We start from the raw sequence: 27500 nt of genomic DNA on the forward strand, positions 1-27500 counted from the left end.
TGAAACTGGGCTGCCTATTGCCAAATTTGATCTTTACATGAAAGTTTACTAAGTAATAAACAAATATTTTCTAGTATGGTCCAAGTACAGTCATTTTTGCAGCTAAAAATTGCTATTTTTGGAAATTCAAAATGGCGGACCATGGAGAAGATCCCCCTATTCATGTATGAAAAGTGTAATTTTTCCAGTCATAATGAATACTTAGAATTTGATGCTGGTGGTAAGTATTCATGAAAATTAGTGAATGGGCAGCATGAAATCTGGAAATAAACAACTCAAAATCTCACACAGTGTCCCTTTAAATTGCATAATGTTTTATACGTTGCTGGAGGGAGAGAAGGAAGGATGGGGGATGTACGTACATATATGGGAATCTTCCTTTCCAAAAAAAAACCAAACAAAAAAAACCCCCAAAAACTTGTATTTTTGAGATGCTTTCTTTCCCCGGCTGTACAAGCCATATATTATAAGGTTTTCTTCCTATTCTGAGAAAAACCAACAGTTTACCACTCATGTGAGAATGAGTTGCGTGTTGGTGTTGATGTGAGAATGACAGAGGGGTTTAGGGTTTGGTGCCAGGGCGGAGATGGGAGGTGGGAGTGTTTGTAGAGAGAAGGAGCTGACACACACCACACACAAAGCACACACACAGAAAGCGTGCACGCATACACACACACACACAAAGCGTGCACGCGCGCGCACGCACACACGCGCACACGCGCACACACACACACACACACACACACACACACACACACACACACACACACACACACACACACACACACACACACACACACACACACACACACACACACACACACACACACACACACACACACAGTCAAAATGGCAAAGGATGGCACGCACATAGCCAGGCACCCCCACACAAACAAACACCAGTTGACATAGATACCGTACAAACACTTGCTGTACAATTGGGATGGCCACAAAGCACACACTTGGACAATTACAAACATACACATGGTACCAATCCACAAAGACACACACAATGATTTAGAATCAGAATGGCAAAGCAGAAGTACTATGCGTGCAAGCACATGCACACACACAAACTGTAGACTTACAGTCAGGATAAAGACACAAACAAAGAACACAGGCATGCACACCTGTGCTTAAAGCTACGTTCACACACGTCGCTGCTATTTACTAGCTTCTCGCTCGCTCGCCTCCTCGCCACTCTCTCATGGAAAGTTCGCTAAACGTTCCCGCGGCTTTAACTGCCAATGCACAGGCGAGAAGTATCAAACTCTGCATTCCAATTAGACTCACTCACTCGCCTCGCTCGAAATCAAAACATTTTCACCTCGGGGTCCGCCCACATCACATCGCTTGTACACTACTCGTCTCCGCGTCTCGCTGGAACACAGACATTCTATTGACTTCATTAGGGATGCACGATGTGAAAAATTTCGGCCGATACCGATATCGATATTGCAGTTTTGGGCGATAACCGATATAAACCGATACCGATGTTTGTTTGTTTTTTAAAAGAGATAACATTTAATACAGACTGACAATGATGCAAACAAACTGAATTTTTGAATGTCGTCTTATTTCCAAAAACACTTTTTAACTCCCTGTGATAAAATTAGATAAAAAATAGAGACAAACTAGAAGACAAACAATGAAACTCACCGTCAAGTCCAATCTTTTAGAACCGTAACATATAAAAAAAACAAAAGCGTTAACATCAGCCCAGTTTTACCCATCGGACCGATGTCCGATGTGTTGAGAAATGTCAAATATCGGCCGATACCGATACATCTGGCCGATACATTGTGCATCCCTAGACTTCATTCGCTGAGCGAGTAACTAGCAACGACGTGTGTGAAGGCGAGGCTTAAGTTAAAAACTTACGATGAGGATGGCTACGAAGCAGGCCAGCGTGGTGTTCCAGTCCCCGTGGGCCGTAGCAGAAGCCTTCCCCACCAGCATGCTGTAGAAGATGAAGTCTCCCAGGCCCAGCTTTACACCCCCTGCAACACACACACACACACACAAAACAAGTCAGTTATACACACACACACACACACACACACACACACACACACACACACACACACACACACACACACACACACACACACACACACACACACACACACACACACACACACACACACACACACACACACACACACACATACAGAACTTTGATCTAGAACAGGGTTTCCCAAACTGGGGTGCATGCACCCCTGGGGGTGCGCAGCCTTCCATAAGGGGGTGCACGAAATGAATAGAGTAATGGTGGATATGTGTGTTTTTAAACAGCATTAATGAACAATAAGTAGTTTTTAATTGTATGGTGAATTGTATGCTGGAAGGGTCCATTGGAAGTACAATTCATAGTGTAGTTTATATTGTCATGTAACAAGTTCCATTGTAATGACGGCAGAAAAAAATATTGGGTTTATTGGGAATGAGGATTCTCCAAAATTACTCTGCATAATGTGCAGTGACTTGCTATCCCATAGTGCAAACATACTCTTAGGGGGTGCGCAAACCACATTAAAATGTACAAGGGGGTGCGCAGGGGGAAAAGTTTGGGAACTGCTGATCTAGAAGATGAAGTCTCCCAGGACCAGCTTTACACCCCCTACAACACACACACAGTCAGGTTACAAACACACACAGACTTGGATGACACCGCACTCTTCACAGATAGTGTGAAGCGTTTCGTCAAGCGATTCATTGGGTTTTTTTGTCAATCGTATTTGAATACTCGATCAAACAACAGTTACGACATCACACGATATGCGCATCGCCCACCCCCTAACAGACACACATGGAAACACAGCAACACAGCCATGTAGCACAGTGTTTCCCAACCAGGGGTACGTGTACCACTAGGGGAACGCGAGCACACTGCAGGGGGTACTTGGAAAAATGTAATTTTAACAAATGCATGGAACATAGCAGTAGCCTAATGTAATGCAATGTAACAGTCACATTAGGATCGAGAGAGCAATATAGAACATGATTGTTGGGGTAATCATGGCACAACGAAAAGGCTTAGGGGGTACGCGAGACAAAAAAGGTTGTGAAACACTGGTGTAACACATACAAAAACGTGTGGGGACACGTAAGACGCTACACATTACGCACACATGGAAACACAGACGTGTTAAGCACACAAACAAACACCTACACATACAAAAACATACAGGTTACATACACATGCATGCGTTACGTAAACATACAGGCATGTTTTTACAAAAATCCACAAGTGTCTCACACATTCAAAACACACCCACGCGCATACAGACACATACACATGCATGCCCACAAGCACGCGCACACACACACACACACACACACACACACACACACACACACACACACACACACACACACACACACACACACACACACAGAACTGAAAACCTCTTCGTTAACCCTCCACAGCAGGGCAACATATATCTCCTTAATTACTGAATAAACTGTGGTGTGGGGCAGGGTTGCCAGATGAGGCAGCCCAAAAAAATGCTCAAAACCCACCTAGAAGCACAAAATCCCACCCAATTCTATTGATTTCTATGGCAAAAATTGGGCGGGTTTTTCTGCTAAATGCCATTTTTACCCGCACACGGCTATCCTAAGCAGCCCAATTGGGTGGGAAACAGCCCAATCTGGCAACACTAGTATGGGGACTGTGTTTAACGGGGGCTGCGTAGTGCAGTGCAGGCGGCGGCTGCAATGACAGATGAAAGTAGTGAGGTGAACTTTGCACACACACACACACACACACACACACACACACACAAACACACAAACACACAGTGCTGAGTTATGCTGGGGGCAGTGTTTTGTTGTGGACGCCGGCAGGCGGGGACTGCACTGGCAGATGAAAGTGGTGAGAGGGACGCCGGGGCCGGGCCTAGTAATTAGCACGGCTGATTTTGATGCCCTAATCAAGTGGCTTTATTTAACAACGCCCTTTTTCATCCTCTCCTCTCCTCTCCTCTATTCTCCTCTCCTCTCCTCTGCCCGCTAAGTTGCCGGTTGCTGCTCCTTTTTTTAAACGTTCTTTATGTTCGGAAAACGGCGTGCCTGCCGACGCGTGCCTGCAGCGAAAACGCACGGCCGCCACACCACAACAAACACACACACACACACGCACTCATGCATGAGCACCAGCACCAGCGCACACACACACACACACACACTCACACACATACACACACGCTTCAGGCTGTGCCAAAAAAAAAATAAGCCATAAAAATACCTCAAAAGCAGTGAATGATGAAAGGTACAGTGTGACAAGAGAGTTCGGGAGGAGATTTTTTTTTTTTAAAGGCGGAATAGCCGACAGCCTGGGAGACAGAGTCGAGGATGTGATAACTGTCTGTCTCTGCCTAATTTTGGTCGCTGGGTCCCAATGCAACTCACACGTGTTGCAGAGGCAGCAGAAGCATCAGGACTCCCTAAGCAGGCTTGATAAATAAATAAATAAAGAGTCTTTGTTTCACAAAGAGAGAGGGAGGCAGAGAGAAGAGAGGCATTTTCTGAAATTGCCTTTTAAGTTTGATCGGACTGGGTTAATATTATTGTGTGAGGTTTCCTTCCGAATTCAAACTTCAAGAAATGTAACTGCTATTGTAACTGAGAAGCAAACTAAGAGCAAGCTGTTGGATTTTTTAAATGAATCTGCATGGATGGGCCATTTTTCATGTGATGAAGGCGCAGATGAGAGCAAGTTAAAGTGGCAAATGGAATGTATTGCTTATGCATCCATTTACAAGAAATCATTGACCTGTACTAGTTATTTATTCATCTGATTACGACAATATTTTACAGTCATAGATAGTCTTTTGAGAAGTCCCAAGTGCTTTAATGAATGGACGAATGGATAAAACGCTTAGCGCATAATCTACAGAGTGTTGTCTCCTTCCTGAAGTGCAACCAAAATAAATAGCAATGGAATGGAACTGGGGTCCGTTTCTCGAAAGCGTCTTTGCGATTGTCGTTAGCAAAGTCCTTCGTAAGAGCGACTGAACTCTCTCTCGACAGCGACGCTCACCACTAAATCCAAGGGCACGATAAGACTGTCTTAAGACGGTTAGCAACGACAAGAATCCAGAAACGGACCCCTGGGCAGTGCAGTTGGGAGCATAATGTTCCAGAACGCTTGCTTGGCACCGCAGGGTTCCAAACACCCGGTAACAACACTCGTGCATGCATGACTCTGCATCCTCAGCACTGGCAGTCTGTCCACTCAGCCTTATGGGCCCGTCCGCACAACCCCAAAAGACAAGTTATCCCTTCCAGCTCTAACCAGTGAGCACTTTTCACTTCCTTTTCTTCCTGGGAAAAAAATGGCGCTCTTGGGTTTTGGGGCGAGATGTGCAAGCTTATTTTTCTCTCGCTACCATTCTGAAATACAGTAATCTTAGGCCCAAAATTAGGTATGATTAGGTATTATATCCAAGAGTGATCTTCCTAAATAGAAGTAAATGAATATAAAGACAGACCTAGATAGACCAACAGAGAGACAAACAAAATGACCAAGACAGACAGACAAACAGATACATATAGGGACTGACAGATGGAGTCAGGCAGAAGGACAAACCGGCCGGCCGACAGGCAGAGAGAGAGACGGACAGACAGACGGGCAAAGAAAGGAAAGACAAAGTGACCGACTGTCCGACCGACCAACCGACCAAACAACCGGTCACAATTAGGGATGCAAATGATTAATCGACTTTAATCGATCAATGCGCTAATCGATTAAAAAACATAAATCACAATTAATCGACAATTCAACTGACAAGAGACCCAGGTGAAATGGGTATGTGAAGAGTGTGTGTGAAGAGGGGTGTGAATAGTGGGAATATTTAAATCACCTTTGGATTAAAGAATTGAAATAGAATGAATTTAAATGTGGTATTTTATGTCAATATTTCATTGACATTTTTAGATTTAGTAGTTTTTTTTTTCGAGAAACATTGAGATTTCGGGGGGAAAACACCGCTTATCAATTAATCGTAAGTCGATCGATAAGGCTATCAACTGATGATTAATGAATGAATCGATAATTTGCATCCCTAGTCACAACACTCACTCTCTTCCTCGTCGTCGGGCGGGGGGCGTGCGGAGGGCATCTGCTGGATCTGCCGCCGCGTCTCCTCCGTGGACTGCAGAGGGCCCAGCTGCTGCTCCTGATTCCCCACCCAGTCGTGCGTGAAGCCCCCGTCGTCCTCGCTCAGCTGCTGCTGCTGCTGCTGTTGGCCCGTCGGCGTCATCGGCACCGCTGCAGGAGTCAGACACAAGAGATGCGGACCAATGTTAATTTTGTCAACCATGACTATGACTAAAATATTTCGTCAAAGCCCTTTTTTGATTTTCGTCATTTAGACTAAGACTAAGACTAAATTGGGAAGCGGCAATGACTAAAACCTGACTAAATTAACACCGGTGTTAAATAAAATAGAGAAAAAGAAAACCAGTGTGTGAAGAAGTTTCATTCTGCACAGTGTTATACTGTATATGTTAAAAAGAGAAGCAGTGTGCGGAAAAGGGTTATTCTGTACAATCAATGTGTTAAAAAGAGAAGCTGTGTGTTGAGATGTTTTATTACCGTATGTACAGTTTTGACTAAAATGACTAAAATTACTAAAAACTGACTAAGACTAAAATTGATTTTCGTCATTTAGACAAAGACTAAGACTAAATTGGGAAGGCAATGACTAAAATATGACTAAGACTAACATTGATTTTCGTCATTGTGACTAAGACTAAATAAAAAAAAGCTGACAAAATTAACACTGATGTGGACTAAGGGGAGGGTGGTAGGGACAGTCAAAGGGTGGCAGAGACACAGATATGTGGACTGAGGGGAGGGTGGTAGGGACAGTCACAGGGTGGCAAGAAGAGACACACAAACATTTGAAGAGTGCCGTCCTTCGCTTCATTCACTCATCTATGTTAAAAACTGTATCAATCATTAGGCGATTGCGTGAGCGTGTCTCCTCCACTTTACAAGAGGCAGACTCAATCCACTGTGAAGCCCCATGTCAATGAGTTGGCGATTAATTGCATTTTTCTTTTTTTTAATCGAGTAACATTTTAAATCAACCAAAGTAAAGATTAATCGATTAATTGTTGACATCCCTAAAAGGCACAGACACGGGGGGCAGTGGTGTCGAGAAGTCGAAAGGTAAATACAAGGTCAGGTAAACAACACCAGGCAGGCGGACAAGGTAAAAAGGACAAGGCAGAATCAGCTGATGCTGAAGAGAGCAGCCGACCCCGTAACGCTCATTAGCAGCATTACAGGTACAGCGCGGTCACTATTTATAAACGGCTACTAGAGGTCGTTCAAGTGCCGCTTAAAACACCACCAAGTCGGCTTCATCTCTCTGGGCTCGCCACAGACTGGAAACGTAACTTTCTCTCATCATCCGAGTTATGGAGAGACGACTGGCTAACTTTTCCTTCGTGGGTCAATGATGCTTTTTTTAAGTAGCAGACGTCAGGTGGTGCAACCACAGCAAAAGCCCATGAATTAATTAGTAATGCACTCAGAGAGTGCAGACCTCCTCCAAGGAAGCTGTTTGATAGAACACTTGACTATGGTAAACCCTATTTGTATTTGAATTCTTCCTGCTTTCTTTTTGTGGAGTTAGAAGCAGGAATGTCAAAATTATCCCTGTCCCTAGGGGCGTCTAGATTGCTAGGCTAGCAATGAAGAATCTTTTTAAATCCTGGCTCCGGTTTGTGATCCGGATTACCACCAAAATTGTATGACTTGTTCTTTTTGTCGTTTCCAACAACTCCACAGAGTTTCATCCAAATCCGTCCATAACTTTTTTGAGTCATCCTGCTAACAAACAGACAAACAAACAAACAGACAGACCAACCAACGCGACCGAAAACATAACCTCATTGGCGGAGGTAATTAGTAATTGGAAATGTGCATGCATTGACTATGCTCCTTAGATAATCCAAAAACAAAAGACATTATAAAATTCATATAATAGTGGTATTATAGGTGGTTGCACGGCCCCGAAATCTACTACTACAAAAACGTCATTGACCCTGGCACAGCTAAAGCCCATGCAAGGAAGAGACGGAGCCAATTCAATATTGCCTTTCAAACTGATAGAAGTAAATCAACACACCAAATTATGTTGGAAACCGTAGAAGAATATAGGGCTGGGCGATTCACCCTGAAAAAAAAATCTAGATTTTTTCATTAACAAACTCGATTCACGATTCGATTCAATACCCCCCCCCCCAAAAAAAAAGGCCCCTACGTGGTTCTGTGTGTGAGAGAGAGAGAGAGAGAGAGAGAGAGAGAGAGAGAGAGAGACAGAGACAGAGAGACAGAGAGAGAGACAGAGACAGAGAGAGAAGTAGGCTCTGTTTGTGTGGCGGTGCCTCTGGTATGTGTGATTGAAGTCTACTCGGACTGGACCAGTTTATATGGACATGAGGTAGCCTATAGCAGGGTTTTTCAAAGTGGGGCCTGGGGACACCTGGGGGGCCGTGAGAGGATGCCAGGGGGGCCGTGGCAGATTGGCAGGGAAAATATGGTTTTATAATAGCCTAAATAAACCAAAAATAGGCTTAAATACCAGTGGAATAATTTTGTTCTTTACAATATTTATGTATTGTGCTTCCTGTAGTACCCGAATGGTCTTAGGAATACACAAACTTTATCAAGGTGTGAAACTGGGTGCAGAGAAAAAAAAAAATAGTGTGGCATGTCCCATGTCAGGGGGGCTTGACTGGAATCTACCTGTATGTGGAGCGCTCATAGTAAAGTTTGGGAATTCCAGGCCAAGATAGCCTAATGTAATTTTATCTCAGAACATTGCTAATAGAAATGACCAATTGGGATTACATTGAAACATCTCAGAGAAAGAACAAAAACGTGAGGGGTAAACCCTCAGGCACTGTTGAGATTTGTCGTCACGTGCCATCCATCCCCACAATATATTAATGATGCATTATAGTGCAGATGTATGGAGGCTCTTATCCCAGATGAACAAATTTAGCAATTACCTGCTGGTTTCCCATCAGAGCCCATAGTAATGCGTCTAAATACATGTCGATGCATCTGAACATTGCTGCGTTAACACAGAGAAAACATTTTGGAGCAACACCCTAAAACAATGCTTACTTCAAGACGGTAACGTTTGCAAGCCTGAGTAGAGTAGATATCGCGTTTCATGCATTTAATCAGACATCAGCGCATTCGCACTGTAAAATACAGCTGGTAATTTCTCCGGACTGCTTAAGGGGCTGGCTGTGGGGAGGGTTTTGAATAGGACTGGCCGCGCACGCCGACGCTGTCAGTGTGAAAGGCAGAGAAAAACATGCCGGGCAAAACTGGCAGAAAGACCGCGTTCGTCCCGGTACCGTTCCGTTCCGCCTTGGTATGTTTTGGCCCTAACAGGTGGTAAAACTCTCGGCGAAGTTTACCGATATCGCCGCTATCTTTACTGACATGTCGCGTTCAGACGCGGTTATTATTACTTTACCACAAGTCTCCTAACTAGTCCCGTCCGAGTAGGGCTTTAGAGAGAGGGGGAGAGAGAGCGCGCGAGAGAGACCGATTGCTCCGGGTGTTGGGTGTGTGTGTGTGTGAGCGAGAGAGGGAGGGAGAGATATTCCTTTCAACTCACATGTTGGTTAGGATTATACAGACGAGGAAGCAGCGCATCCAAAACTTTAAGCATGTTGAAAACCTCTCTTCTCTGCCGAATAAATTGGAGGCATATCGTAGTAGGTAGTTCTAGGCTAATTGCATCCGTGACTGCTTTCCACCTTGCTCCACTGTTTTGGTAGGGGTAGAGTAGTGTGTTTAGCATTTTCTCCGCGAGATGTTTTCGTTTCAAATATTCAAACATGCCTGTAGTCCGGCTGCTAGACGTACAGCTTACGTTATGACAACACTGTCATTCACAATTTACAAAGTGGTAGGTTGTTTGGCATCATTGGCAAAACGATAGGAGGTCGTGTCACCTTTTTTTGAACAGGAGCCCGTAGGCTATTCCTCGCCCGTTTCACTATATTTCTGTCAAACCATTTCACTCACCACGTTTGTTTGTGCATGTAATGGGGGAGGAGACACAGAGGTAGACAGCCTACGTCCTCGCCAAGTGGTGAACGTAATGCAATGCGCTGTGCGCTTGGATACATAAACTGACAGATGATTAAAAATAAAATCGTATAACGCGATTTCTCAAAAAACAAATCGATTTGACTTTCAAACTCGATTTTAAAATCACATCGATTTTTTGCCCAGGCCTAGAAGAATACTGACGAACATCTTTACAGGTGTGTGTGTGTGTGTGTGTGTGTGTGTCTGTGTGTGTGTGTGTCTGTGTGTCTGTGTGTCTGTGTGTCTGTGTGTCTGTGTGTCTGTGTGTCTGTGTGTCTGTGTGTCTGTGTGTCTGTGTGTCTGTGTGTCTGTGTGTCTGTGTGTCTGTGTGTCTGTGTGTGTGTGTCTGTGTGGCAGGCAGCAGTGCATTTTCATCCACCCACATGCTCATGTGCCCTGGCTGTTAGCCTGAGCTGATATTTTGTGTGTCCTGGCTGTCTTGCTTGAGCTGTGCCAACACAGCATGTGTGGACAAGGTGCTACAGTTCACATGTTGCAGTCAGACAGTCTAAAAAATGACGGAGCGCCCACCCCAAAATGCCATGTTGTTGTGTGCCCACACTGGGGGGGCGGGCACCATGTTTGTGGCTGCTCCTTGTTATGCAGTGGGTGCTGTCTGGGTCAGCTCACATCCTGTGGTGAATTTAGTTAGTCTAAGAATGAAGACGAGTGCTATATTACAGTGAGTTCTTGTGGGCAGGGAGGCCGACAAAGGGGGACAAAGGGGTCAGTTCTCGCGGGCCCAGGGAGAGAGGGGGCCCAGAATTGGGTCCTCATTAGATCATATTTATTGTGTCGGGGGCCCATTGAGTTGATTTTGTCCCGGGCCTGGCCAAAGCTGTCAGCGGCCCTGCTTGTGGGCCCACGTTGGGGGGTGGGGGAACAGGCGCTTGTATGCAAACACGGCTCTGAGAACGGGTGGCATGTGTTTTAGTGTGCCCATGTTGTAGTGCACGTTGGCTTTTTGTTTCTTAGCGGGGATGCCCAGTGGGGTCAATTCATGTGCTGCAGCTACTCACTGTAATGATGACGACCCACGCAATGTTCTAGTGTGCTCATATTTGGCCATGTTGCGTTTCTGTGTGCCCACAGTGGTGTAGGAACCTGTGTGCACTCGTGCAGTTTTCATGCTGTGGTGCTGATGTTGGCTTTTGATTGTATTTGTGCTTCGGGCTGGCTGCATCGTCCGTTTCTATGCTAAAGATGATGATGTCCAATGCCATGCCCATGTTGAAAGGGGGGGGGTGTGGGGGGTTCAGGCTAAGGACAGACAACACGTGCTTGTGTGTACCCATACAATGTCCATACTGTTGTGCATGCTGCCTTGTGTGTTTTTGTGTATGCAGTCCTGCTTGCTTTGCTCAGTTAATTAAAAGATGAAGAGTACCATTTTGGGTTTTTTTGTGTGCCCATGTTGACGAGGGCAGGCTGAGAACAGCGAACACGTGCTGCAAGCTGCATGCATTTTCCATACTGTTTTCAATGCTGGCTTGTGCACGTGGGCTACCCGTCTCATCAGTCTCTATGTAGTTAGTAGATGGTCTAAAGCAGTGATTTTAAACCTATGGGCCCTGGTGGGCCCTGAAGGTATACCAAGTGGGCCTTGAAATAATATTCTAAAAATTATAATCTCATTTTGGTGTGTGTTGCTGCTGATTTATGTGAGTTGTATTCGTAATCGGGTCAGAGGTGGGCCCCGAACATTTGTGACAATTTCGAGTGGGCCCCAAGTTGGAAAAGGTTGGGAGCTCCTGGTCTAAAGACAAGGCTCCATGCGCCCATGTAGGAGGGGACAGGCTAAGGACAGAGAACATGTGCTTGTGTGTACCCATACAAGGTACATGAGGTTGGCTCTGTGGCACAGCACGCTAAGCCCCCCCACATTTGGCCTAAACCTAACCAGGGGTGATGGTGAAAAAATAGTGACGTAACGAAGGCCTATTTTGATACATTATTCAAACATTTAATAGCCTGTGTATGACCATTATTCAAGCCTGATAGAAGAAGGAAACCCTGAACCTGTAACACTTTCTGAGATAAGAATAACCTAATGGTTAATTGTTATCAATGTTTTTATTTTTGCAAACTCTGTCAAGCCTGAAATCAGGCATGGGGCCTGGATACTATCAGCCCTGCCTAACCCTTGTGGAGGGTCCCACTCACTTCCTGTCATACCCTATATTGTCCTGTAATCAATAAAATCACATAAAGCCCATAAAACCATAAAAAAACAACATATATATATATATGTATGTATTTAAAGTGTCCATAGTGTTGTGCATGTCGGCATACGTGTTTGTGGGTCCGCCGTCTGGCTCAGTTAATCAAAGGATGCAGCATCCCACGCTACATATTGTGCATGCCCAGAGAACACATGCTTGTGTACTGTACTCTACCCATGCTGTGTGCATTTTCCATATTGTTGTTGATGTTGGCTTGTGTGTTTGTGTTTGAGCTCCAGGCTGGGCTGCCTGGTCAGCACAGCACAGCCCAGCAGCACGGCCCAGCAGAGCTGCACTCACCCTGGCTGTCGGTCTGCTGGGAGGAGGGCGTGGAGCTGGAATTATTCTTGGTCTCCACGTTGTCGGCCATACCCACCAGCCATACCATGGTTGCTGGCGGAACACCACAGACACACACACACACACACACAGGACAATACCATGTTAGAACAGAACAGAACAGAACAAACAACATAAACCACGCTTTAGAAATGCAGCACAACACAAAATTCCTTTGCTCAAGTTAAAACGGGACGTTTTTACAACACATGCAATACCCCAAAAAACATGTTTTTGTTGAAGTCTTAAGAGGCCCATCATGCTCCATAAGTGGGCAGTTTAGCAAGAACACTTGACTACGACTCTACTGCTGCTATGTGCTCAGTGCCAGCACTAAGATAGAGAAAGTGACAGAGGGGAAAGTGAGAATGAGGAAGGAAAAGATGGACAGAAAAAAGACAAAATCAAAAGAAGGGAGAGGGAAAAAGATAAAGAGAAAGACATTGAAAAAAGCAATGGGAACAACAGGGGGGAGGGTGTGTGTGTGTGGAGAGAGAGAGAGAGAGAGAGAGAGAGAGAGAGAGAGAGAGAGAGACAGAGAGAGAGAGAGAGAGAGAGAGAGAGAGAGAGAATGGAAAAAGGAGAGAGCTATATGCAAACCAAATAAGCATGTACGATACACTCAAAGAGATGAGGGTTAAAAGAGTGCTATATGTGGCCCCAAATAAGCACGTATAGACACTTAGAGGGGAGAGAGGGAAAGTGAGAGAAGAAGGAAATGGAAAATTGGGCCACTAGACACTGCTTAAGCATATTAAGCAATTACGCATGCATAGTACACGCCTAGTAGGAGTAGATTAGGGCAAGAGGAGCACTGTGTGAAGGTCAAATAAGGATGTACACTACTAGTGGCGTGGATCGGCACTGCCCTCACAATCCGATTCGATCACGATTTGGGAGGTAGCGATCCGATTCGATTCTATGGGAATCGATGCGATCCGATTCAATTCAACAATTGCAATGCATTACATTTCTACTGAAAGCAAAGCAAATGTTTCATCAGTCATGATGAGGCAATACAAGTAGTCAGATACTGAGCAACAATTTATTGGCTGTTTTCTGGATCAGTCTGGATCAGTCTGTATCAGTCTTGCAATGCTTTGAAGTACTTTTATTCAATTTAACATTCCTTTGCTCTCGAAATATCCACGGAAGTAATTGAAACTTTTAAAAAAAATTGCTGCATCGATCCTGGATCGTACATGCCCCGCATTGGATTGGATCGCCGAATCGATCATTGTTGACACCACTATACACTACAGTACATTACAGTTCCTGGAGGAGATGTGGGGTATAAGGAGTAGTCCAAATAAGCATGCATGTATACTGTATAACAGAGGACACTTACAGGAGTAGATTAGGGTGAAAAAAAGAGTGCATGCGTGTTACACTCCACTTGGAGGAGCACATTAGGAGAGAGAGAGAGAGAGAGAGAGAGAGAGAGAGAGAGAGAGAGAGAGAGAGAGAGAGAGAGAGAGAGAGAGAGAGAGAGAGAGAGAGAGAGAGAGAGAGAGAGAGAGAGAGAGAGAGAGAGAGAGCGAGAGCTAGCGAGCAAGTGAGTGTGAGAGCTAGCGGGCGAGTGTGCGTGTGCGTGTGCGTGTGCGTGTGCGCGTGAGTGAGTGAGTGAGTGAGTGAGTGAGTGAGTGAGAGAGCGTGCGTGCGTGCGTGCGCCACACTCCACATACAAGAGTATATGAGGCCGGGGAAGATGGCTTCATTCCTCTCCTGCGCCGTCTCCACCAGGATACGCAGAGGCCCTTTGGGGCACAGCACCGCCAACAGATCTACACAGATGGAAGACAGAAACACATGGGAACATCAGTATTAGGGATGAAAACGATTAATCGACTTTAATCGATCAATGTGTTAATCGATTAAAAAACATTTATCACAATTAATCGACAATTAAACTGACTGGAGACCCAGGTGAAATGGGCATGTTGAAGAATTGAAACAGAATTAATTTAAATGTGGTATTTTATCTCAATTTTTAATTAAAATGTTTCGATTTAGTAGGTTTTTTTTCGAGAAACATTGAGATTTCGGAGGGAAAACGCTGCTTATCAATTAATCCTAAATCGATCGATAAGGCTATCAACTAATGATTAATGAATTAATCGATAATTTGCATCCCTAATCAGTATCAAATTGCCCTTTTGAACACAGTTCGGGTGAAGGAGACAGGTAGCCCTTTCATGCAGATGAGATCGCTGGTGAGCTTCTTCACTAAATTTCCTGACAAAGCTTAACTAGATCATAACAACTCATGCCTGAGCGAACCTGATGACGCACAGAGGCGAAATTCACTGTTCACTCTGAATAAAAGAGCATGAAGTCAAACAAGTGTGCAGTAAACTTTTGTCCTTTTAAAGTAGATCATAACAACATTGCTATGACATTACCAAGAATCGCAAGTAACAGACTGAGCCATTACAATATTGGTGACAATACGGTTATAACAGACCCTCTGCACGAAAGGGTTAATAGTGAATTAGTGAACAAATATCTGCAGGATAAAATGAAATCATGCTAAGCTATAGCCCAGGGATGTCAAACTCAGGCCCGGGGGGCAAATTTGGCCCGCGGAGCCATTTTATTTGGCTGATCATTTCAAATGTGTATTACAGTTGGCCCACATACACATTAATATATGGAAAATATGACTTAAAGGCAAAATTGTGTGAATCAAATGAATTATGAGTCGGTCCAGATAAGTGTGTAGGCCCTTACTAGCACATTGCAGTATAGTTTGAGTACATATGATGGGAACGTGTTTTTTGCCTAGCTTTACGTCTTCACGTCTACGAGTTTGACACCCCTGCTATAGCCGGAGGTGTGCAGACATCATTAAAGGAAGATAATAGACTGTGGCCAAGGCAATGACACAGTAAAAGGATGAGGAAACAGATAAAGACATAGTATTATGAAATTAGATGCCATCATCAAATTCAGCTTTTACCAAAATTCACTGTATGGAGACACTGACCTCTGTCTAACAAAACGGACCACCCATGTTGGACCACCTTTAACATGCATTATGACATTTTTTTTAAGCCCACCTGGGAAACTCCAACTCCCAATGTCATTGTGACACAGCACTCCACAGCACACAAGTGTTTACTGCACACTGCACACAACTAAATTGCATTTTATGCCTCATCTGTGCAAGGGGGCAGCCCCCAATGGCACCCCTTAGGGAGCAGTGCGGCGGGACGGTACCATGCTCAGGGTACCTCAGTCATGGAGGAGGATGGGGGAGAACCTGACGGGTCGGGAGTCGAACCGGCAACCTTTGGGTTACAAGTCTGATGCCCTAACAATGTGACATGACATGTGCTTATTGCAAAACGCCGCCAAAAGATTTGGGAGGGACGAGACATCTAATAAGGGGCTGATGACTGGTCGGTAAGGAAGAGGACAATGAGTCAGTGTAGTAGCACTACACTCAAAATTATTTTAAGAAAATTTCACTAATGCACCGTCCAATAAAGGGCAATATTGCCCATGTGGACACCGGTTCGAATCCATTCTGGGTCATTTCACAACCCCTACTTCCCATCTCTCTCTCCCACCTGCTTCAAAAAACATTTCAAGCTTCTAAATACACTGCAATGGACACGCTGGATTCATGTAGTGCCCAAGTTTCACAAGTTGTACCCGCTGAGCCACCTGGTGTGTGTATTACTTAATGCGGTAGTTTCGGATTCTGAAGACGGAGCACATGGTGCGATATTTATTTAAATGCTGTTGCCATTTGTTTTGGCTTGGCAGCCGGTGGTCATCAACATGCATTACAAAAACATGTTCCTCCAGCCACATAACAAAGAGAGTCAGCCTCAACTTGTAAACTGAGTCAAACAGAGGGGGGAAAAAAGAGAGGAAAAATGGGAAACCCTCTAAATCTCCCAAACAAACAATACATCAAGGAAGAACTGATGGTAGGCCAGGGCTTTTGCTTTGCGTGTGTGTGTGTGTGTGTGTGTGTGTGTGTCTGTGTCTGTGTCTGTGTCTGTGTGTGTGTGTGTGTCTGTGTCTGTGTGTGTGTCTGTGTGTGTGTCTGTGTGTGTGTCTGTGTGTGTGTCTGTGTGTGTGTCTGTGTCTGTGTCTGTGTGTGTGTCTGTGTCTGTGTCTGTGTCTGTGTCTGTGTCTGTGTCTGTGTGTGTCTCTGTGTGTGTCTCTGTGTGTGTCTCTGTGTGTGTCTCTGTGTGTGTCTCTGTGTGTGTGTCTGTGTGTGTGTCTGTGTGTGTCTGTGTGTGTGTCTGTGTGTGTCTGTGTGTGTCTGTGTGTGTCTGTGTGTGTCTGTGTGTGTCTGTGTGTGTCTGTGTGTGTGTGTGTGTGTGTGTGTGTGTCTGTGTGTGTGTCTGTGTGTGTCTGTGTGTGTCTGTGTGTGTCTGTGTGTGTCTGTGTGTGTCTGTGTGTGTCTGTGTGTGTCAGAGACAAAGTGCCGTCTACTGATGTCCCACAGCTGGGCTTTCCGCACTGAGATGTCATCTAAATATAAATCACCACGCACACGCACACGCATACACATACACACACACACACAATGTCGCTCACTGACATTGTGCCCAAAGCTGAGGAGACACTCATTGTGTTCTAAGAGGAAGTCTACATCAGTAGAGTGGCCAGACTTGGGGACAGGACATCTGAAGTTGCCCTTGCAACCCGAGGCCAGCCTAGTCGGCAAGTGTCTCCTCTCTTCAAACATATAGCCCTTTCCTGTTTCTGTTTATCCCCCAGCATCCTTCCCTTGCAAACATATCCTCCCGGGCGGCTGTGACTACTTGTCCTGCTTGAAGGAACATGTTTCCCCCTTTTCTGATATTTACGCATCTGTGTGCATGCGTGTGTGTGTGTGTGTGTGTGTGTGTGTGTGTGTGTGTGTGTGTGTGTGTGTGTGTGTGTGTGTGTGTGTGTGTGTGTGTGTGTGTGTGTATGTGTGTATGTGTGACGCATGGTTATTCATCATCTCTCTTCCTGCAATCAAGTGTACGAGTCTGAAACGTCTGCCAGAATGTAAGCCTTAAGCGATATTCATCACACTAGATGTGGAACAACACGACACTTTGAAGATGACACACACTTGCTAGCAGAGCACTTTACAATGCAGTGGCGCGCCCAGCGCAAAGTTCACTCACCCCTGGGGATGGGGAGATGCGCTTCTTCACTTAATCGAGTCAGTTCACTTGAGTTTGGCCATCACTTGCACACCATGGTGTGACTTTTTTCCAAAGGCTACTTAACAGAGAATAGTAGTGGGTCAAAGACGTGCAAAATGGCATCGTCATTCAGTGTAACGGATGCCTTCTGCTGACTGTAACTGGAAAAAACATGACTCTTTTTATTGATTTATTGTTACAGGGAATTCATGAAAGCCTCAGCTGTCATCCATTCACTTGAAACAATTTAAAAATCATGTTTTTTTGCTGTTACAGTCGGCGGAAGGTGTCCGTAACACTGAATGGCAAAGACGTCTTTGACCCTAGTTCAGTTTCAGAGGTGCTGTGGCACAGCGCAGCACACTAAGGCAGGCAACCGTCTATGACTGGGCATGCAAGCCCCCATGGGGATGGTCACCCCTCCACCCTCCCAATCTCTCCCCCCGTGACCATTTCCTGTCTCTATTGTCAATGGCCTGCCCAAATACAATGCCCCAAAACAAAGAGGAGAGTGAATCTGTCTGTCTTCTGACCACCTAACGTACTGTTGGACCGTCAGCCCAGCTTACTTACTCCACAGAAGATTGGATAATTGTTTCTAGAATTCTGCGTAAACCAACCAAACAGCTTCCTGGGAATGAAATCAAAGATTTTCTCGGTTTCCCACATAGACTGTCTCTGATGAAAGCACAAAACAAGCCTTCCCAAGTTTATCTTCCTGGAACCTGGCATAAAAGTCTTCAAAACCTAATTCCGAGTTCTGAGCTAGGCCGCCCTGGCAAGCAGAAACACCCTCGCCTCGGGCCTTCTTCCTGCCGGAGACGTTTCAACACGGGGAGGTCGGCTTACCCAACCCTTGTAGCCTACTCCCCAAGGGGGGGTCTTCAGGAACACCCAACCAACCACAGCTATATATATATTTCACTCCCTCGGAGCCATCAAAGTCGTAAATCAACACAGTGCTCAAACCGTCATACGTCCAAACGAAAAGAGAGACACTTTTCCGGGTTGGCCCTGCGCTTTGCACGTGTGGTGTGGGTAATGCTGTGGTGGCTAAAGCAGAAGATCTAAAAAGATTCTAAGAATCCTTTGGGCATTCTTTGTTGGAACCTTGCTGGAACTTGCGGTGGAAGGAGTGCTTTCATTTTGAAACTTTGTGGCCAAGCGGTTCCAGTTTCGTTTGTATGGGCAACTGCACAATGCCAATAGCACAGAAGAGTGGAATTCCTGAATACTCTGTGTGTGTGTGTGTGTGTGTGTGTGTGTGTGTGTGTGTGTGTGTGTGTGTGTGTGTGTGCACGCGCATGCTCATGCATGTGTCTGACGTGTCTCTATCCAAAGAAATAGAAACTACAAATATCTCCTTGTGTGCCCACCTGTTTCCTGCTCCCCTCACACACAGACCGAAAAGAGCCTTGAATGTAAAAAAGTATGTGAGATGCATGTTAATTAGAGATGCCCCTGATCGATCGGCCGCCAAACATCAACAACAACAGTGTAAGCGTTTGGAAAGTACACACGGTGCACTCGGGCAGGAACTTGATGAATGAAGACGAGGGCCATGAGGGAGGGCGCTGATCATGATGAGGTCTCAGTCTACTCTTCCTGCATCTCAATAGCCTTCCTAATCAATAATGTTTTTCTACCCCATCCCTGCTACTAACCGAATATGGAGATGAAGGCCCACTCATTTAAAGAGTTTCGTTGTAAAATGACTCCGCTGGCGCTATTTATGTACTTTTGCATTTTATTATTGGAAGTGGCTGTTCATACATCCGGTCATCTATGCGTGAATTTTTGCCATTCCAAGTATTTTGTGAACATACTTTCAAACATGCATTTTGAAAAGCGATCCAATGCAAGGCCCAATACAAAAATGTAAATTTCCCAAAATGTTCCTAAATACCAAATACAAAAATCAGACCTGCAAACTCGTCAAAGAAAAAAAGGTGACTGTCACCAAAAGGTGACGAGTTTGCAGGTATGAAAAATGTCAATTTCCCAAAATGTTCCAAAATAGAAATACCGGAGGAAGATCCCACTGGTGGATCGAAATGTTGCCGTTTGTATTAAGAAATAAAGTTTATATTTTTGGAGCCAATGCCCAGTGTGCAGACCACATCATCACACCGTCTACCACTTTTGTCTGGCACCTAGATGTGCGCACCCCGACCTCCAAACCAGTCCCTCCAGGATTTTGCACTGGGATTTTGTGATTTTTGCGGTCAAAATGCCTGATTTTGTGGCGGCATTTTCTCATTTTTTGCAAAGATTTTGCGGCATTTTCTCATTTTTTGCAAAGATTTTGCATCCCTTTCTGGGTTTTTTTGGTAACTGAAAACCACAATCAGTCTAAGCAGGCTTAAGACAAAAGAGAGAGAGATTCAGAAACACACTTCCTATAGGCCTATAATAGAATAATAAAATATTGTCAAAAACTGTCAGAGCGTCTTATCAGCCAGTGCGTCCAATGTGTAAATATAGCCTAATGTGTAAATATAAAAAAGTCATGACCGCGACACTCATAAATCTCTGTCGATAGGCCTATTTTAGAACGACTTCGGGGGGAAACGGGACAGCGCGTTATGAAAAAATACTTGTGGGTATAGCCTACCACTAGCCTAATGAAGAGCGTCGCGGGGTACAGTAGCCAGGCTGTATGCAAGCGTTACAATGTCACCTGTTAGAAGACGCGTCTCTCTCTCTCTCTCTCTCTCTCTCTCTCTCGTGCTCGTATTGCAAGCTGTTGCATATTATTTGCTTGATGCAAAGTTGTGATGGCATACACGCTCTCGTTGACATGGTTGTGTGCATAGTTGCATGGATTCGCAAGACTTTATTGCAATGACACAGTGAAAGCGTGGAAGGGCCGTTCACTTCCTATCTCGGTGTCCTTGACTGAAACAAGTTGCAAAACTCCACACTTCCGAAACCTTTGCGATCGGCACTACAGTGATTGTTATCAGAAGGCTTGTGCCTACGCATAGACATAGACCCTTAAATTACAAACATTAGCGAACATTGAAAAAAGATCAGACAACGACCGTCGGGTAGCATGCTCATGAAAGCGACAGGGGAGAGTGGAGAAGTTCCGCAAAAATGTAGCCTAACGTAAGATGTTTGCTACTGTGCGACAGTACCGCCACTATTTCATGAATGCATACACTTCTTCGTCATGGATAAATGGGCAACAATACTTTTCCCACCCAGGATTGCACTGAAAAGTAGGCTACTGCTGTTAAAAAAAAGGTCATGGGTGTGCAGCCTGTGTGTAGTGTGAGGGAGGGGAGGAGAGACGCGGAACAGCTGAGATGAGGGTCGCGACTTCCGAAATAGCAGGCAATTCTTTTTCAATGTTTCAGTGACATATTAACAAAAATGCTTCGTATTGGTTTTCGTCTCCGGTGGTATTGTAGTCACATTTTTATTTTTTTGACGAAAATATAAATCAATAAACTCTAACTCAAAAAAATGCGGCTTTACAGGAATTACGTGGCATCGTGAAATTATGCGGAATATCATTGAATTTGCATGAATCCACGCGATCGCTGAATCGCGAAAAACTGGAGGGACTGCCAAACGGCCTAAAATGGAAATAACGTCATTTCACAACAAATGTCATCATCACTAGCTAGTCCGATCTACTGTATGTCTGCGTTCAGGGGTGATGGTGAAAAAAAAATCCTGAGCCTGAACTTTTCCCCCTGCTCTAACAACGACGACGACAAGATACTGCATAGTGACGTAACGTAAGCCTATTTTGACACATTATTCAGCATTTTAATAACCTGTGTATGACCATTATTCAAGCCTGATAGTAGAAGAAAACCCTTAACCTGTAACACTTTCTGAGATAAGAATAACCTAATGGCTAATTGTCATCAATGTTTTTATTTTTGCAAACTCTGTCAAGCCTGAAATCAGGCATGGAGCCTGAATACTATCACCCCTGTACAAGTCAGTACTATTAGTAACCGGTTTATAGAATCATGCTAAACTGTGCTTTTCTTTGCAAAGTGTATGCAGCCCTCCTGCAGCACCTATGCAGCTCCCTTAGGGGTCACAGCCCACAGTTTGGAGCCTGAATACCATCAGCCCTGTGCGTTTACTGCACCACCACCACACTACTCTTACCGTATACGGAGATGACTGCCAGGATGAGCCAGAATAAAAAGATCCATTTTAAAGAAAGGTTGTTTTGCGACATTAAAAAATAAAGAGCAAATAAGGAGAATAAATGAAAATGTATGTAATTGTGCTATCGTGATATATATCGTTGTCGTGATATAAAGTAATCCATATCGTGATATTGTTTTTTTCCATATCGCCCAGCCCTAACTGCACCATTACACTACTCTTACCGTATACGGAGATGACGGCCAGGATGAGCCAGGCGGTCCACTCGGGCAGGAACTTGATGAAGACGAGGGCCATGAGGGCGGAGATCATGATGAGGTAGGCCTGCTGCAGCAGCAGGGGCCCCTTCCAGTGGATGCAGATCATGCCCACCACGCCGTAGTTCCACACGATCACCGCCAGCGTGATGTAGTCCATCGCCACGTTGTACGTCTTGAACACCTCCCTGGGGAACAGAGGAGTGAGGAGGAGGAGGAGGAGGAGGAGTGGAGGGAGAGAAGGGAGAAGGTGTAAGCATTTCGGCTTTCTTGTTTTGGTTTTTTTTTTCGACATTATTTGTAGTCCATCGCCACGTTGTACGTCTTGAACACTTCCCTGGGGAACAGAGTAGAGGATGACATTTTTCGGGAATTCCCGTGGGTCCAAATTGGGAGTCAAAATTCAAAGATGAACGGGAGTGCGCAGGAGCGGGAATAAAGATCAATGGGAGCAGGCAGGAGCGGGAATAAAAATGAACGAGAGCGGGAATGCTCGCTTATTTTTTCATTAAAAAAAGCCTCGTTTTTTTATGAAACGGGAGTGGGATTGATTTTGAGTGGGAGTGGGCAGGATTGGGAAACATTCTTTTCAGGAGTGGACGGGATGGGATTTGTTTCTTTTACTCCAGTCCGGGATGGGACGGGATGGGATTTTTTTTCTGGAACCGGGATGGGACGGGAGTGAAAATCCACTCCTGTGTCATGCTCTAGAACAGAGCAGGAGGAGGAGGAGGAGGAGGAGGAGGAGTGGAGGGAGAGAAGGGAGAAGGTGTAAGCATTCCGGCTTTCTTGTTTTTGGGTCTTTTTCGACATTATTTGACAGGACAGTCAGTGTGAGAGGTGGAGTAGTCCATCGCCACGTTGTACGTCTTGAACACCTCCCTGGGGATTGATTGATTGATTGATTACATTCATTGCCATTTCAGCAGCTATGGCTATATCATGGCCAATACAGATAGAGAAAAAAACATTACATCACATTTTTTAAAAAAAGGAAACACAACTGTATAAATGAAGAGACTAAATACGCTTCTTAACATCAATACATTCCAAAAAATTCAAAACCTTTAAAAGGTGGGACCTTATTAAAAATATCAAAAACAGTATCTTTCTTGAACAACTGCTGCCTTTTCATTCTCAGTGCAGAGCAAGTTAAAATATGCTTCACCTCCCTGGGGGAACAGAGCAGAGGTGGTGGAGGAGGAGGAGGAGGAGGAGGGAGAGGAGGGAGAAGGTGTAAGCATTGTTGCTTTCTGTTTTTTGGTCTTTTTCGACATTATTTGACAGGACAGTCAGTGTGAGAGGTGGACAGGAAGTGAATGGGGAGATGAGAGATGGGGAGGGGTCGGCAAAGGACCCAGGCCAGGAATTGAACCCAGGTCAGCCGCATGGTAGACGAGTGCCCTACCGGTTGGACACGGCAGGGCCAGCATTCCTGTTTTCATTTGTATTACCGTTCTCCTATTGCAAATGCTCATGCCATCTTCATGGAGGCAGCAGTTTCATTCAATTAAAACTTAATGTCGATACAGAAATTGATTTTAAGTGTTTAGTTTTTTTCAGGATTTGTTTTCATGTTTTTGTTCCTATTAAATGGCAAACATTAAATATAACCGTCACATCTATGATTTTAGGGACCATACTGGTCAGTGGCGTTTCAGGTCTCTTTGCTCATTCACACTGTATGAGTGAGGGAACATTTTGGATTGTATGACAGTGAGGACAGCAGGACACTATGACAGCAGAGGGACTGTGATGGAGTGACCATCACTAGGGCTGTGTATGCGCCTGGCTCTTTGGTGTAGCAGTCAGTTTGGTACCACTGATAGTATGGCTTTGAGACCCTGTTCAGCAACTCTACTCCCCGTTCCTACAAGGCCACTCACCCCAGAATTTAGAAGGTCAGGGTTTGTGACCCGGTGGGGCAACTCTACTCCCCTTCCCTACATAGCCAATCAGGGGCCCAGTTTGGTACCCCAGAAGGTCTGGGCTCAAGACCCAGTGGGGCCAACTCTACAGCCCTGTGTACATCGAAGGCGAACTAAGTGACCTGCGCGGCGGAATTCATTGTTTCTCTATGGAGGGAAGGCGAATAAAGCTACCAGAGCGAATTCGCCAGGAGCGAAGCTTCTTGAGCGACCAGGGTGAATTTTGACGATTAAACTCAAGCTAATCTTAAGCGAATTTGCTGTGACGCGGTTCGGCGAAAACCATTGGAACGTTCATATCGAGGAATGTCCCAGGCTGTCAAGACAGAGCCGTTATGTGATTAGCTGAATCAAACATGTCAGTGCAGCGTCCAGAGCGAATAAAACAAATTCATGGCGAAACTTCTTCAACCACCCCAGCTACCTGGGTCGCGTAGGTAGCGCCCGATGTACACGGGCCATACTGCTCCTTGCTACAGAGCTACTCACCCCAGATAGATGAAGGAGAAGAAGAAGAGCAGGAGCAGGGAGGAGATGAACAGCCAGCCATGGATCACCTGCCGAGACATAGACACACATACAGTCCTGTTCAAAATAGTGTCTCTACAAACATGAGAAAATGACAATATTCTTCCAATAACTTGTGCTTTAAAATGAAAGGGACACTGTGCAGGAAATGGTCAAAAAAAAGGTACTGCAACTATGCTGCTCATTGAAAATGTGTTGCCTATTGCCAAATTTGATCTTTTCATGAAAGTTTACTTAGTAATAAATTAACATTTTCTAGTATGGCCCAAGTACAGTCATTTTTGCAGCTAAAAATGGCTATTTCTGGAAATTCAAAATGGCGAACCATGGAGAAGATCCCCCTTTTCATGTATGAAAAAATGTATTTTTGATGGCAGTGATAAGTATTCACGAAAAAGGTAACATTATTGAATGGGTAGCATGAATTCTGGAAATACAACTACAAATCTCACAAAGTGTCCCTTTAATACATTTTTGAGTTTCCAAAGACAGAGGCCAACAACAAATGTATTTTTTTTAACATTACATTTCTATACACAGTACACATAGGATTTTAAGAACTGGAGAATCTTACTACCGGTATATTCAGTTTCAACATACAAGAACTGGACAATCACACAATAGGCAGTTTCAAGCAAACAAGCAAAACATAGATTCCAGTTTAATCATTCGCCATTTTAGGCAATTCATTGTGTGAAAATCAACACGAAAAATATTGAAACACTAAACTTATGGCTCCTTAACAAATTCATTTACCCACCACAGTTTTCATGAAGTGGAAAACGACTTAAAAACGCAGCAATTGATTATCTTTAGAACTTTCTGGCTTCAGCATAGAGTTCTCAACGGGCCTGAAAATGTCAACCCGACCCTACCCGGCCCGTGGCTTTTAAAGCCCGAGCCCGATGTTACCCGACACATCACTAGAATTATAACCGAACCCGGCTCGAGGCCCGAAGTCGGGGGTCGAGTTTCCCCACGTTATCCTATGGAGAATGACGGGTTGTGGTGGGTCTTTAAGTGCACTTATGTGCAGTAAATTGCATAACCCACTTAAAAACCTAGTGAAAAGATATTTTCCACAATAGAAACATAATATGAAATGGGGAAACGTTCTTGCTATTTAAGCAGAATCATCCACAGCGCGATTTCAATAGCCTCTTCACGGCAACAACAATCTATCCACCTTTTGTTTTGACGTCTAAATGTAGGCTTACTACATTTCCACCCCATGTATCTGATTAAATGTAGGCTACGTGAAGTTGCCCCTCCCTCCTTGTTTGTTCATATGCGTGGATGAGATGGAAAGCCTGGCTGTGCCAAACATTGTTTAAAACTTTCATAAAATTTTGGTCGGCACACAAGTTTTTGGACATACTAATTTCTAGTGGCACCTGGGCTACGGTTGGTGCATTGATCAGCCATGTAGCAAATAAGACAGATAGCCTAGGTGAGAGGATGAGATCTTCCTCGGCTGGCGAGCGCTCCGCATGTGTGTGCGCGTGTTTCCTGCCCTCCCAAGACCCGACAGTTGGTTACAAGTCAATTTGAGCACGAAAACAGCAAAGACAAGGTGATATTTCATTCACGCTCAAAATAAAACATTTACTGAGGGGATTTTCAACCAGACCGCAGCGCGATTAGACAGTCAGTGTGAAAAGCCAAGTCTACCGGCACCTTCGCTGCCGCTCGCTTACCATCAGTGCACGAGCCATTTAAATAGTGAAGTGGCATATCGCAACAGCACATGCGGATTATCCAAATTATATGCAACAAAGTCGCCAACAAAGCGTGGATTTAACGTTTAATACGCATATGCCAACGTTGTGTGAATACGGGGAAAGGATAACCGAATTGGAAAGCCACTGTCCTTTCTAGTAGCCTATAGCCTATGTAGAAGACCGCTTCGGTTTCGTTTCACCTCATGGGGAAAACATAATTCCCATGCACTGCATTTGCTGAGACTACTAAGCAATAAAGTTAGCGATCAAACTAAAAATATTGGTTGTTGTCATTACAGCATTTAATAGGCCTATGCTGTTGTTTAAAATAGTCATTGGATTGCCAACCGTCCCTTGTATTAAGAAACAAAAGTAGGCTATGGTTCCATGAGCTGACATGGGACTCAATATCGTTAAAATTGCATCTAAGAACTTTTTTCCCGTTTTTATTAGTTTGCGTAATTGTAGCCAATGTAGTTTTTCTGTGCGTTCCGGGACCTCTTTCCAACTCATCATCGCTGTGATGTGATGTTTGTTTTGCGTTCTGGTAGTGATTTACAAATTAAGCACTGCGTGCAAGGTTGCATGCAGCAGCCTGCCAGACCTTCGTTACGCAGGCCTACATATATTTAGATAGATAGGTCTAGCTTTACTGACCCATCAAGGGGAAATTCGCCATGATTCACGGTAAACAGCAGAACTGATTTTTTTTTTTCACTGGGCGGAAAAGATTGAGCCCGCGGACCGAACCGACCCGAGCCATATGCTTATATTTTCGACCCGAACCCGGCCCGAACCCAAAGGGCCCGTCGGGTTTGTCGGGCTGACCCGACCCGTTGAGAACTCTACTTCAGCATTTATGGTGGCCCCTTGGTCTGAAAAAGTTTCAGAAACACTGGTATACCCCGAGGACCACATTGTCCCCCAAAAATGTTCAGGGACCACCTGCCAACTGAAATGATAGTTGACTGGTGCTAATTTGACACTGCTAATTTCGATCCAGATCACTTACTTTTTTATTCCCATTACAAGCCTGTCTTACTTGTTTACCTTTGTAATACTGTTACAACTAGAATG

The 27500-nt window shown here is 44.7% G+C and overlaps 1 protein-coding gene across 2 annotated transcripts in view; it reads right to left on the reverse strand.

Moving 5' to 3' along the window:
* Positions 1–27500, reverse strand: part of psen1 (presenilin 1) — a 46679-nt gene that overhangs the window by 1567 nt on the left and 17612 nt on the right. The window contains exons 6-11 of one of the 2 annotated variants that reach the window (XM_063183699.1): positions 24664–24731; positions 22214–22434; positions 14379–14477; positions 12655–12747; positions 6086–6274; positions 1882–2000 (exon numbers count right to left, since the gene is read on the reverse strand). In XM_063183699.1, the coding sequence (XP_063039769.1) occupies positions 1882–2000; positions 6086–6274; positions 12655–12747; positions 14379–14477; positions 22214–22434; positions 24664–24731 (789 nt within the window). Of the gene's footprint in view, positions 1–1881; positions 2001–2235; positions 2621–6085; positions 6275–12654; positions 12748–14378; positions 14478–22213; positions 22435–24663; positions 24732–27500 lie in introns of those variants that run through there. The other variant, XM_063183700.1, reaches the window with a different exon arrangement.

This window comes from Engraulis encrasicolus, chromosome 19 (assembly GCF_034702125.1).
Source record: "Engraulis encrasicolus isolate BLACKSEA-1 chromosome 19, IST_EnEncr_1.0, whole genome shotgun sequence".
NCBI lineage: Eukaryota > Metazoa > Chordata > Actinopteri > Clupeiformes > Engraulidae > Engraulis > Engraulis encrasicolus.